The 13,368-nt window shown below is 31.3% G+C and overlaps 1 protein-coding gene across 4 annotated transcripts in view; it reads left to right on the top strand.

Moving 5' to 3' along the window:
- Positions 1 to 248: 248 nt before the first annotated feature.
- Positions 249 to 13,368, top strand: part of LOC115884542 (aminopeptidase N-like) — a 105,610-nt gene continuing 92,490 nt past the window's right edge. For 2 of the 4 annotated variants that reach the window (XM_030903155.1, XM_030903150.1), the window contains exons 1-2: positions 255 to 402; positions 11,400 to 11,741. In XM_030903155.1, the coding sequence (XP_030759015.1) occupies positions 11,717 to 11,741 (25 nt within the window). In that variant the 5' untranslated portion in view covers positions 255 to 402; positions 11,400 to 11,716. Of the gene's footprint in view, positions 403 to 11,399; positions 11,742 to 13,368 lie in introns of all 4 variants that reach the window. The other 2 variants (XM_030903154.1, XM_030903151.1) reach the window with 2 other exon arrangements.

Here is a 13,368-nt window from a genome sequence, read left to right as displayed (position 1 = left end):
ACCCAGTGCCTTTACTGAAACCGAACATATGTGCCTCAGTAAAAGAGGGGAGACCATAAATCTATGGGGGAGACTTACTTACCGATATATTTACTATATTCACTTTCAGGTCGATCATAACTCCGTCCTTGTTTTGTACAGTAATAAGGAGAAAGACGGACGGTGAAAGAAGTAACACTTGACCATTTGTGATCGGAACGACTAATTAAGATACGCGTGCGATCTGGAAATTTAAACAAAATAACTTGTTTAGTTTTTTCGCGCTTTTTGAATACGAAGGAACCGGCGCCAAAGGGTATTATATGCGCGTTTTTTATTATTATTGAATGTTTATTGAAGTGACGTTTTAATCAGTGATATTAATAAGTTTACGCGTAGGTTTTTTTTTAAATAATCACATAGGTAACAAAAATTATCTACTTAAAATCAAGGCAAATAAGAGGATTTATTTATTACTGGTATTTTTAATTGATTATTAAAGTGATGTTTTAATCAGTGATATTAATAAGCTTGCGAACATTTTTTAAAATAATTTTACGACATAGGTAACAAAAATTATCTTAAAATCCAGGCAAATAAGAAGATTTATTTTTGATTTGAATTTTTAATTGTTTATTGAAGTTTTATAAGAGTTATATAAGGTTTTTCCTAGAACTATTTTAAAATATCGGTTTAAAATAATGTATTAAAGGTACCATGTTTTATATGTCGTTCGTAGCTTTATATGTCGTATAGTATTCTTTGATGCAATATTCTTGGAACGTTGCCACTAGAACTAAAACATTTAAAAATCAAAATATCTGTTTTATAGCAGTTTTGCACCAAATTTATTTGACAAATTACTTTGATCCACGATTTTATTCAATTTATTTGATTCCAACAATGTCAAATGATTCGAAAAATTTTGACAAAAATATTTAAGATTTCTACACTAATTTAAAGTAATTTATTTGTATAATAAGATTATATCCAACTATCTGGAAAATAAAACAACAAAAAACAAACAGGAAGTATTCAGTTTAGTAAATATTACCAAAGTACACATATTGTTAATGTGAGCTTTTCAATAATACATTTTGAGTATACTCTTAAAATTCATCTAAGGCATCTACATGAGTCATTATAATGTTCTATTGACACATGAGAACCTTGATTACTTATTATAAAGAATAAATAATTAATACGGATATTAAAAAAATTGATAGATAGGAAATTTTTAATATTTTTTTAACATACCTAAAAAAGATATACTTTCCATATATCTTTTCAATTTCCAATTATTAAACCATAAATATTTAACAAATTCATATGAAACTAGCGTGTACCCCGTCGAATTATTTGTAATGGTGATGATAAAGCACACCAAAAATTGCCATTGACATACAAACTGGATAAAATTTTCTCACATTTATGTCAGCATGAGAAAAACAATATGGCGATATTATTATATAACTTGGTAATATTTGGTAGTTTCATCTCGTTGGAATTTAACTTTCGAAAAATCCGTTTGCCAAAAATAAGCTTTTTACGTCAAGCAGTTTAAGCAGAATCGTGGTTAATCAAATACCCAACTTTTTGGAAAACCCTGTATGATTTTTTTAAAAATTTCAAAATATGTAAAAAAACAACATAAATTATGCGTATCCAAGCGTTTTCCCGAAAGACTACCTAACCGTTTTTTAAATAACAAATATTGTAATATTTGAGGGGCGTTTTCACCCTCTTGGAATTTGAGATTTGAGAAACCCCTCCTTATCGAACCTCTACACCTCACGGTCAATCCGTTTGCCAAAAATTAGCTGTAAACGTCAAGCAGTTTAAGCAGAATCATGATTACTCAATGGTCATATTTTATGAAACACCCTGTATAAATTTTTAAAAAAATCTTAACATAATTATGTAAGACAACAAAATAAAATATACGTGTTTAAGAGTTTTTCCGAAAAAAAATATTCTAATATTTGAGGGGTGGTTTCACCCCTTTAGAATTCGAGTTTCAAAAAATCCGTTCTTATCGAACCTCTACACCCTAAAGTCAATCCGTTTTCCAAAAATCAGCATTTTACGTCAAGCGCTTTAAGCAGGATCGTGATTAATCAATGACCAGATTTTTCGAAACACCCTGTATACGTTTTTGAAAAATCTTAAAATATGTAAAAACACAAAATAAAATATACGTGTTTAAGCGTTTTTACGGAAACTTGACCGTTTTTTAAATAACAAATATTGTAATGTTTGAGGGGTGGTTTCACCCCCACGGAACTCGAATTTCGAAAAATCCCTTCTTATCGAACCTCTACACCCTAGAATCAACCTGTATGCCAAAATTGAGCTTCTTACGTTGAGTACTTACACTCTGTATACATAATTCAATTTTCTGAATTCAAAACATCACTTATATACTTAGGAAACCACATTTAACAAAAATAATTTAAAAAAATGTAGTAGTAAGTTGAGAAATTATTTTTTGCCACTTTTCGCGTTTTTGGCATCACTGTGCGACGCGGCGCCGAATATGTTCATGGTTGGCAACAATGAATTTAAAAATCGCGCCCTCGATTACGTAACTAAAAGTTTAAATGGTATCGAATATATATTTGTTATGCTGTAATCTAACCAGAATTCTAAAACTAAGTATATTTTGATTCCATTTTTATTCCACAGATTTTTTCAAAAATATTTAAATTTAATAGATAGATATTTAAAATACAATTTAGAATTTATATATAAAATAATTAAATAAAGAATATTAATTTGAATAATAGTGGTATCAAGTTTTATTCTTGATGCCGTTAATATTAAAACCTTAATGTTAATGTAAATATTCAGTTTAAATATTATTACATTCAATTTTATGAAATATACGTTCAAAGAATTAAGATTCCGTATGGTCTGCGAAAAAGTAAACGGAAAGTTGATACATCAAGATATATAAGATGATAATAGAATAGCATTATTTATATAATGTAAGTAAAGATCTAGGTATTTAATTCTCAGAACTTGGGACTTTAAAATGGCTATGGTATTAATACATGTAGCTGTCAAAAAGTAATCAAACATTCGTTCATAATCAAACGTACATTTTTTATTTCCTTAATGGAAATGTTTTCCCTATTCTTATTTGAGATAATGAAGACCCCTTTTTCCTAGAGTCCATCCTTTTTCACTCTATCTCTATACCGAGTGCATCTCAAAAGCACCTCACCCATATAACTTTTTATTTTTTCAGTTAAAAAAGCGAGATTTGGTGTGTTACTATATGACATAAACTAGGATTGATTGACGTATTCAATTGTTTTCGGTCACTTCCTGTTTCACCGGAAATGACTACAACTTTTGATTTTTAAATGGCACCATCTTTATTTTTTTACTTTATTCGATAGAAAATAACACCCTGAATAGAATGACATGTCATATGTCAACTTTTGACATTTTCGCATATGGTTTATTTGAAATTATAATTTGCGGTTCGTAACGAAAATTTTTGACTGGAAATACCAAGTGTGTGGTATCAAATTATTCGTAAAAAAATGCTTTTTCCAAATACGTTAATGAGCCACCATCGTTCCATTTGAAAAAATTGAGACATGATTAAAAATATGATTTGGGCATTTTTTAACCGGCAAGGACAAGCCACTAAAAACATTAGACGATCAAATCTATTTTTCCAAAGCTCCTTGATTAAGAATTACTGTTTTTAACATAGCCATGGCACTCTAGATTGAAATTTAAAATACAATTTGTTATTAAGCGAGAATGTCAAAAGTTGACATATGATACGTCATTCTATTCAGAACATAGTTTTCTATCGAATAAAGTAAAAATATACCGTGGGTACCATTTAAAAATCAAAAGTTGTAGTCATTTCCGGTGAAACGGGAAGTGACCAAAAACAATTGAAGGCGTCAATCAATCCTAATTTATGTCATATACTAACATACCAAATCTCGTTTTTTTATCTGAAAAAATAAAAAAGTTATAGGGGTGAGCCACTTTTGAGGCGCACCCGGTATTAGTTATTTAATTTTATAACATAGTTAACAATAAATAATATTAATAGAATAATACTATGTAGAAAAAACAAGTTTACATGTTAATGTTATTTATAAATAGTAAAAATACTCTTGATTTGAGTTTTAGTAATTCAAAATTTCTAAATTTATTACAGTATACGTCAAAAAGTTTCGAATCTTACTCGTGTAACATGCGTGTAACAGTAAGTAGCTAAACGACCAGTGTGTCCTCTACGGATAGAGCTAGTGGAGCTCTATATTCGCCCTATTTAAACCGTGTTTCGAAAATTTCCAAAAATATTCCCGGTCAAAATCGAGGGGTATATCCAGAAAATAGGCAATCTTCAAATTAAACATCTCAGAAACTTTGCATTTTTGAAACACAGATTAACACTTTTATTGTTTTTAAAATACCGTGTAAACAAGTATAAATGACGACAAAATAATAAAAACTGCCAAATAAAAAAGCTATTTAGAATTTGGTTCTACGAGTATATCTAAACTTTCTCTAAGTATATCTGCCAGTTTTCCTATATACAAGTTACGAGAATAAAACTGCTCTAAAAATATCAATATTAGTGATTACTTTTTGATTTTTTTTTATAAAAAGAATTAGTTACATAAATTAAGTAAATGCAGTGAGTAATTCTTAATACAGTACTTTTCCTTCACTCTCCCAATTTTCAAGCTACCTAACAAAACTAGTTGCCACTGGATATATAAAAGAAAAATTTTGACCTAGCTCATCATTGTTTTCCTCTCGAATCATCCAAAAAGATTTTGAAAATTTTTTGAAGGTGTAAATTTCAATTTTGAAAAACAACGGTATTTCTGCTGGTGTCATCATATTAAAACAATTGTTAGATGTGTCCTTGTGTGACACTGACTTCGAAAAAGTCTGCAATCTACAGTATGACCCTGGATTGTCTTAACAAGAGGAAAACCTTTTTTATTATTGACATTTTGAGAAAAATGCGTTCTTCATAAAATTTTGCTTGTTCTAAAATGGTTAATCCCGTTTATACTTTTTCAAATTTCCTTACCGTTTTAGAGAAAATTAAGAAAAACATGAAAATATGGTTGAATTTGTACTAAAAATTAAATTTAAAAAAAAATTCTAAATCACTGTTGCGGACCCGTGTGGACTCGACCTAACCTAACTATTTGTCCCGCCCTCAGATGACCTTAACATCGCATTAAAGAGTAGACACCGTAATAATTCATTCGAAGTTTCGAGAAGAATCGAGTTCCACTGAAATGGAGTAGTATATACGAGAACAATCGAAACCTTCTCTATGCACCTAACGATCTATGGACTATTCGAGAAATCTTTAGCTGTGGGTATAAAAACCGGCGGCTGGGGCCTAAAGAGGGCAGACATAAATAGACGAGTACAGTTGACGCGCTAAAATTCAAAATAAATTCTTTCTAGATAAATAGTTATAAATCGTTTGTAAATAGTTCTTTAAGTCTTTTATCGTTATTGTTTTTGTTAATTAGTGTTAAATAAATAGTGTTTAAATAAATTGTGACTTTCTATCCATACGGAACCGACGAAAAACGTAACATTACCATAGAAACGCGTCTATGGTAGTATCCATGTAATATCAATTCGATTTCATTTTTTGATAGATAGTTATTATTAATTTTGATTAATGTCATATTCTTTGCTGTTGTTAAAGTATCATATTTTCCGATAACTATCATCACCCTTTCCGTAGCATTGAACTAAATAAATTTTGTGCTTTATTTACATTTTAAAACAACAAAAACATTACTATAATTAAAATTCTATAAATAACAATCTATGAAGGAATGATAACGAAGTTGTACTGCCATAGAAACGCGTTTTGATTTTTAGGACTTTCGAAAAAAATCAACTATATTTTCATGTTTTTCTTAATTTTCTTTAAAACGGTATGGAAATTTGGAAAAGTATAAACGGGATTAACCATTTTAGAACAAGCAAAAATGTTTATAAAGAACGCATTTTCTTCAAAATGTCAATAATAAAAAAGTTTTTCCTCTTGCAAAGACAATCCGGAATATACTGTATACAAATATTATTGTAGCTTTCTAGATTTTTTGAAGACATGTATATTGTAAAATCAGATTTTTGTTCAAATGAGAATCTATAATCAAAATACTCGGGCATGATTAATTTTATAGTAGAAAATACTGTTATGTTGGGATACCTACTGAATTTTGAAAATAATTTAATTAATGTTTTTGAGATAATACATATATTTGCTGTTAATTGGCCTTACGTAAGAAAATACCTACAATTCACAAATTTTTATTAGTCAACCTGCCCACTCTACATTTTCAGCGAACATGGCGTGGGCTAATAAAACTGGTATAACCTTTTACTTACAGAATTTTATACGGGATTTAAATGCGAATTTAAAATACCCAGTGTACAAATTAATATAAAATAATAATCAGTGCACTTTGCACTTGTACTTGCTTGCGACTGCAAAATTAGTGTCATATTGAATCTTCTCATTTCAGGAACTACAAAAATAACATGGATGTGCAAGACAATAAATTTCAGTGGACGTGGTTTATAGATTTTAATTTTTAATGATCTTATAATTATTTGCAACCTTAGACAGACGATTTTATAGCCCAAAAAGATTTAAATTTTGGGCGTGGTCGCGTAAAATTTTGTTTTTCCAAGATTGTGCACCCCAGAAGTAATAAACCACGAGCCGTCACTGATTTTAAGTAGTTTATTAGCATTTTGCTGGTGCACAGAAAGATTTATTCGAGTATACAATATTCTGAAAAACTTTAAACGATACCGGATGCGTCTCAAAAGTGGCTCACCCCTATAACTTTTTTATGTTATCAGATAAAAAAACGAGATTTGGTATGTTAGTATATGACATAAATTAGGATTGATTAACGTATTCAATTGTTTTCTGTTACTTCCTGTTTCACCGGAAATGACTACAACTTTTGATTTTTAAATGGCATCCTCGATATTTTTTTACTTTATTCGATAGAAAATGACATTTTGAATCGAATGATATATCATATTCATGTGAATTTTTGACGTTTTTGCTTAAAACAAAATTGAATTTTAATTTTCAATCTAGAGTGCCATGGCTGTGTTAATAACACTATTTTTTAATCAAGGAGCCTTCGAAAAATAGATTTGATCGTCTAATGTTTTTCGTATTTTGTCCTGGCCGGTTAAAAGATGCCCAAAACGTATTATTAATCATATCTCATTTTTATAAAATGGAACGAGTGTGGCTCATTAGCATATTTCGAAAAAGCATTTTTTTACGAATAATTTGATACCACACACTTGGTATTTCGAGTCAAATTCGTAAGTTTCGTTCAAAGTCGTAATGAATCGCCTGTTGCAATATCAAATAAACCATATTCGAAAATGTCAAAAGTTGACATGTCATTCTATTCAGAGTGTCATTTCCTATCGAACAAAGCAACAAAACGCCGAGGGTGCCATTTAAAAATCAAAAGTTGTAGTCATTTCCGGTGAAACAGAAAGTGACAGAAAACAATTGAATACGTCAATCAATCCTAATTTATGTAATATACTAAAATACCAAATCTCGTTTTTTTGTCTGAAAAAAATAAAAAAGTTATAGGGGTGAGCCACTTTTCAAACGCACCCGGTATGTTCAAATTTCCTGCACATACTGTGTAGCATATCATTTCTTAATTGATGAGTAGGGCACACTGTTTACTTATTTACATCACTCATTTTTATAAGCATTAATTAATATTGTTTGTAATCCATATTTACCGATATTTCATCAGATTTTACTTATTTACATCACTCATTTTTATAAGCATTTATTATTATTATATTTGTCAATATTTCGTCACCTTTTACTTATATACTTCACTCATTTTTATAAGATTTTCCTGATACAAATACCGTATGATCGAAAAAAGGCGTCAAAGACGGCTGGGGAATGATGATCGGTGATCATTTTGGCGAGGTCAATCTCTAGACATCATTTACTAAAAATTGACATGAAACTTAACACTAATTATAGATAGATGTTTAAATTTATCTAAAGAAGATAACGTTCGACCAATGTGTACTACCAGCGATGACCTATGAATGCGAAACCTGGACACATAAAACGACCACTATAAGCAAACTGCAGGTCTCACAACGCTCAATGGAACTAAATATGCTGGGAATAACCTAGAGAGCCCGTAAAAGAATAGAGTGGACACGACAAAAGGCCCAGGTAATAGATGTCATCCATAGAGTCAAAAAATGGAAAGGACAGCCAACAGATGGACCGCAAAATTACAACCGAAATGGTACCCACGAGGAATTAAGAGACCTAGAAGAAGACACCCCCTGAGATGCGACCCCGATATTAGGAAATTAGCAGGGATAACTTGGGCCCCCGCGTAGACATCAATAGACAACAATGGGCCCAACTACAAAGACAGTATGTGATGGAGGCTGCACCATAATTGGAAATTGTTGAGTAACCTGAAAATGATGATGATGATTATAATGATAGATAGATTAAAAAGGATAGACCGTTTTCAGACACACATCTATTTCAAAAAAATATTTTTTCTCGTATTTTAAGCTCTACACCACTTAAAAATAATTATTAGTCAATATAAAAATAAATAACAAAAAGCCAACTAAGGTAGTAAAGGCAGTAAGGGCCATTAAAAAAGAAAAATACAGGCCAAGTAGTGACCTCGCCAAAACTATCATCGATTGTCATTTCTCAGCCGTCTTTGACTCTGTTTTTTTTTCGTTCGTATGGTGTATTATTACACTGACTATAATATACTTCATAGACAATAGAGATCCAGCAGATAGATAATTTATTTTTCAATAAATACTGAAGTTTTTAATTAATTATCTTAAAATGAAATTTGACAGTTGTCATAAAAGTTACCGTATCTAAGAAAAAAACAAATAGGTATGTACAGAAATAACTAAAAGCTAATTAATCTCCTAAAACAAGTGAAACAAACAATCAAAAACATGTCAAATATATTTTTAAATATTTGTTTAACAAGGTATTGTTCTAAATGAAGAGCACATATTGTTTAAGTGATTCAAGAATAAGTTATGCAAAAAATAATACAGCTTCACTTATCTGTCGAAAGAATCTTGAACTTTCGATGTCTCTAGACTCTAGACCGGTAGTTGGTTGCTAGAAAAGGAAAGAGGAAAAAAAGTTGTTCTATGAATAATTAAGAGGCTATACCTGGTTAATTATCTGTATGCTATTATTTATATTTAAACGGAATACTTCTGTATAAGCTTTCATGTATCCATTAATGGTTTCTAAGTTTCTAGAGCGTCAGCAGTCAGCACCTAAATAGATCTGAGATTTTTTTGTACATCAAATGGCAATGTATGACAAAAAATTTGTAGCATCTTCCTTTCCTTCCCTTTACTAGCTATATTATTTTTAAAAACTAGATTACTATAACTGTTTTTGAAATGAAACTTCGCAATGAAATGAAACACGACTCGCGAGAGGAACAGCGGTAAGGACAGCCTACGGCTTAGAAAAAATTGTCCGATTTAAATGAAATTTGGTATGACGATAGATTAGACCAAGGCCAACTTGACGGTGTACGACACGTAGCACTGTGACAGTTTTGACGTAAGAAACGTCAAAAGTTGATGTCGCGACAAAATTTGATGGGTAGACTATTGACCGACGGTGCACATGTTCACACCCTGCAAAGTGGGATACGACGTTTCGTTTACATCTTCTCTTCACAGGTGCCATGAGAACATGTCCAACAGTAGCAAAGGAGGTCATTCTAGACCTAGCACCACTGCACATTGTCGTCGGTAGTTATGCCAATGATTACGACAATGATAAGAATGGTCATTGACGGAAACAGTACTGGGAGAATTTTCAGGTCAGGGGCTTGGAACACCCTCAAAAAGAAAATTCCACTTTTCCAACTCCCAGTGGATGACATACCAAAAATTTACAACTTTGAGAAACACCTCACTGTAGTATTGAGTAATAAAAAGGATTGGAAGGACTCAGCAAATAAAAGACCATACCATAACGTGGTATACTGATGCTTCCAAAACCAAAGCAGGGGCAGGGATAGGGTCGAAAACTAAATACTCCGAATCAATGGGCACCTACCCCAATATCCTTCAGGCAAAAATTTACGCTATCGAAAGATGCGTACAATTTATCTTACATAGGAACTATCGAAAACAGGAAATTGCCATCCTATCCGATAGTCAAGCAGAAGTTTAACGCGATCAACTCAGTAACCATCAATTCGAAGTTGGTCAAAGAATGCCTAGAGAAGCTCAACAAATTAGGCAAAGAAAATAAAGTCCTCCTACTGGGTGCCTGCTCACCAAGGGATAGAAGGCAATGTAAAAGCAAATGATCTAGCTAGGAAAGGAACGAACACTCCACTAACTGGACCAGAACCGTTCTGTTTTCCAAACGGGAACCAACTGAAAGCGGAACTGAAGAATCTGGAAGACTCCATCCGTAACTTGGAATGGGTGTCTTCCAGCTGTCTAAGACAATCGAAAAAGTTCCTAGAACTTATGACTGATAAAAATCAAAGGTTTTCCTTGATTTAAGTAAAAACAACGACCGGGGGGCCATGGCCAATAAATAAAAAAAGACCTCAACCAAAAACCCACAAAAAAAAACCATTGGAAATGCTTTAATAGAAATTATTTTTCGGGAAAATCAATTTTCTGCGTGCGGAAAATGTTACTTTGCGCACGCTCGTTTAAAAAAAATTTTCGCCTGCGGCGCTATTTTTTTCTCCGGTTCGTAACCTTTAACTTTGGCCCCCCTTATTAAAAAGCCTGCTCACGCCTATGTCACTGCCTTATTTACTGTTTTTTCTGTCGGTTTTGTTGTTTTATTTACTATTTTTATTGTTTTATTTACTTACTGTTTTGAGGCAATAAAATGAAACAAATTAAAAGCATTCTTATAATTTTATATTAATATACCATTGAGACCTAAAATCTAAAATCCTATTCAAATCGGAATACCGGTTCTTAAATATCTGGAATAAAATTGTTTATTTTTTTGAAATTTTGATGCCCTCTAACAGACAAACGAAGCACTTTTGTATAGAGGTAAATTGTGTCCAACTTATTTTGATTTCAAAAATACGTAGTAGTTCTATGTCCACGATATATTGGGATACTCTGTGTAAGTATCTATGTATATTATGCTATCCTGAAAAAAAATCAGGGTAACATAATAATTATTGATCGAAAAGATAGCTCATGGATATTGAACTGAGACAACCGGTATAGTGGTATATCCTCTTAACATGCGTTGGATTTAAGTAAGGTTTGTTTACTCTATGTGAATCAGTAAAGCTGTAATGTTTATTTTATTTATTCGGTAGGAAAGTGTTAATTTTCAATTAGTGAAGGATGGGCCGATGAGCAGAAGATAGTTCAGTCATCTTACTTAACTCGCGAGTTGGTGTGTTGGTGCGTGTGCTACAACGAAAAATAGCTTTCAGATAACCTTCTGGATTTAACCGAGGTCTAATCCTATCTCAGTGTAAACAGAACTCACCTAAATGGTTTTGGTCAATTGATACGTAAAGGTGAAAAACATGAAGGAAAAATTATTGTAAAAATATATCGGATTATTTTTTTTTTCGGAAAACTGTAGTGGAGTTAGTGTGTTTAAGAAAGTTGGACTGAAACCGAAAAGATGGTTGGAAAAATTGATTATTCAAGTGAGTAAAACTTTTATTACTTACTAATAAACAAAAAAATATAAATCGTTTGCATAACCTCATCACATACAGTTTGTCTTAATAAATAATAATAATTGTCTCATAAAAGCTTTTACTTGTTCTGAAATGGTTGATTCCGTCTATTTAGAAAAATAAAATATATGAAAATATATAGTCTAACGACAAAATCCATGAAAGTGGGTAGATATGTCTGTCATTTTAATTTCTAAGTAGTTTATTTTATTTTAAAAGAAATAAGTTGATAGACTTGGATTGCAAAACGGGACATATACAGGGTTGTTCACCACATACGACACGGAGTATTGTAGCTAAACGATGATTAGATTTTTGCAAACTATAAGTTTTGGGTTCGTTGAAGGACTATTAGAGCTACAATTTAACCCTTAACTGGTCCGGTAATAGATATGTATCATAAACGGTCCGGCGTAGTCTGTGGGACTACGCCTTCTAAAAAGTGAAAAAAAAACACAAAAACTAAAAAATAACAAATTTTTATTTTATTATATATTATATTATGTATTATTGAACTAATCTAGACAAAAATGGGTTCAATTAATATAAACTTTAAGAAAATAGAGTACAAAATAAAATAACATACATATAAATTTGAAAAAAAAACAATTAGATTTTTACTAAGCTCTAAAAAATAAAACCATATTACTAATAATCATTACAATATAGAAATATGTTTTTAATATTATATATAAAAAAATTAAGCTATAAAACTGAAGTTAAAGAAAAGGCTTTTAGTTACAGCATGAGGCAAAGTTCATTGTTTTCCAGAACATGTTTTACAAAATGGATTCGTACATTCTAGGCATTAAAAATAATGAAACTAGGACATAACATTGTCTTTAACTAGGATAAGAATATATCCGTGGGCGTGTTCTGGTTGTACAAGAATTGCAAGTATTCTACCAATTGTAAAGTATATTTCTCTTGGAATATTTGACATTGTCAAAAGCATTTGTCTGGCAGATTGTCATATTGTCACTGTCACAGTCCTCATCATATTATTTTAATAGAGTTTCTTCATAACTAGAGTTTCCTAAACGCACTCTTTTCGAAGGCCCAGTCATATTTTACAAAAGTTTGTTACACACAAAATCTTACGCAAACGGTCCGGCGTCGTCTGAGAGACTACGGCTTAAGTAACTTCTGCCATAACTTCTAAAAAACTAATCCGGTTTGGGCATAAATATGGCTATCAGTCGTTGACCGAGGGGGGGGAGGATTAGCTGGAATGCCAATCCAGTAGGCGGTCCCAGTAACTAATGAGAATCAGTTAATTATTTGGCGTAGTCTGTCAGACGACGCTGGACCAGTTAAGGGTTAAAAATACTTTTACAAGATACAGAGTGTCCCAAATAAGTAGAAAATATCAAAGTGTTATTTTTTTTAATGGAATACCCTGTATATTATTACATATTTAGTTTCTACGATTAAAATAAAGGTAAATTTGATTAGGGTTATACTTAGACCTTGCCGTTTTTGAAATATTTTCAATTTTGTGAAATTGCAGTAAAAATTTTAAGGCTTTATTTCTCCGAGGGTAACAAAGTTTTTAATACTAAATATTTATTGAAGTTTATTTATTGTTTATTTA

Source organism: Sitophilus oryzae, unplaced genomic scaffold (genome assembly GCF_002938485.1).
Source record: "Sitophilus oryzae breed Bouriz unplaced genomic scaffold, Soryzae_2.0 scaffold_302_pilon_pilon, whole genome shotgun sequence".
Classification (NCBI taxonomy): Eukaryota; Metazoa; Arthropoda; class Insecta; order Coleoptera; family Curculionidae; genus Sitophilus; species Sitophilus oryzae.
Note: the sequence above shows the minus strand (reverse complement) of the source record. Positions and strands in the feature narration are given on the sequence as shown.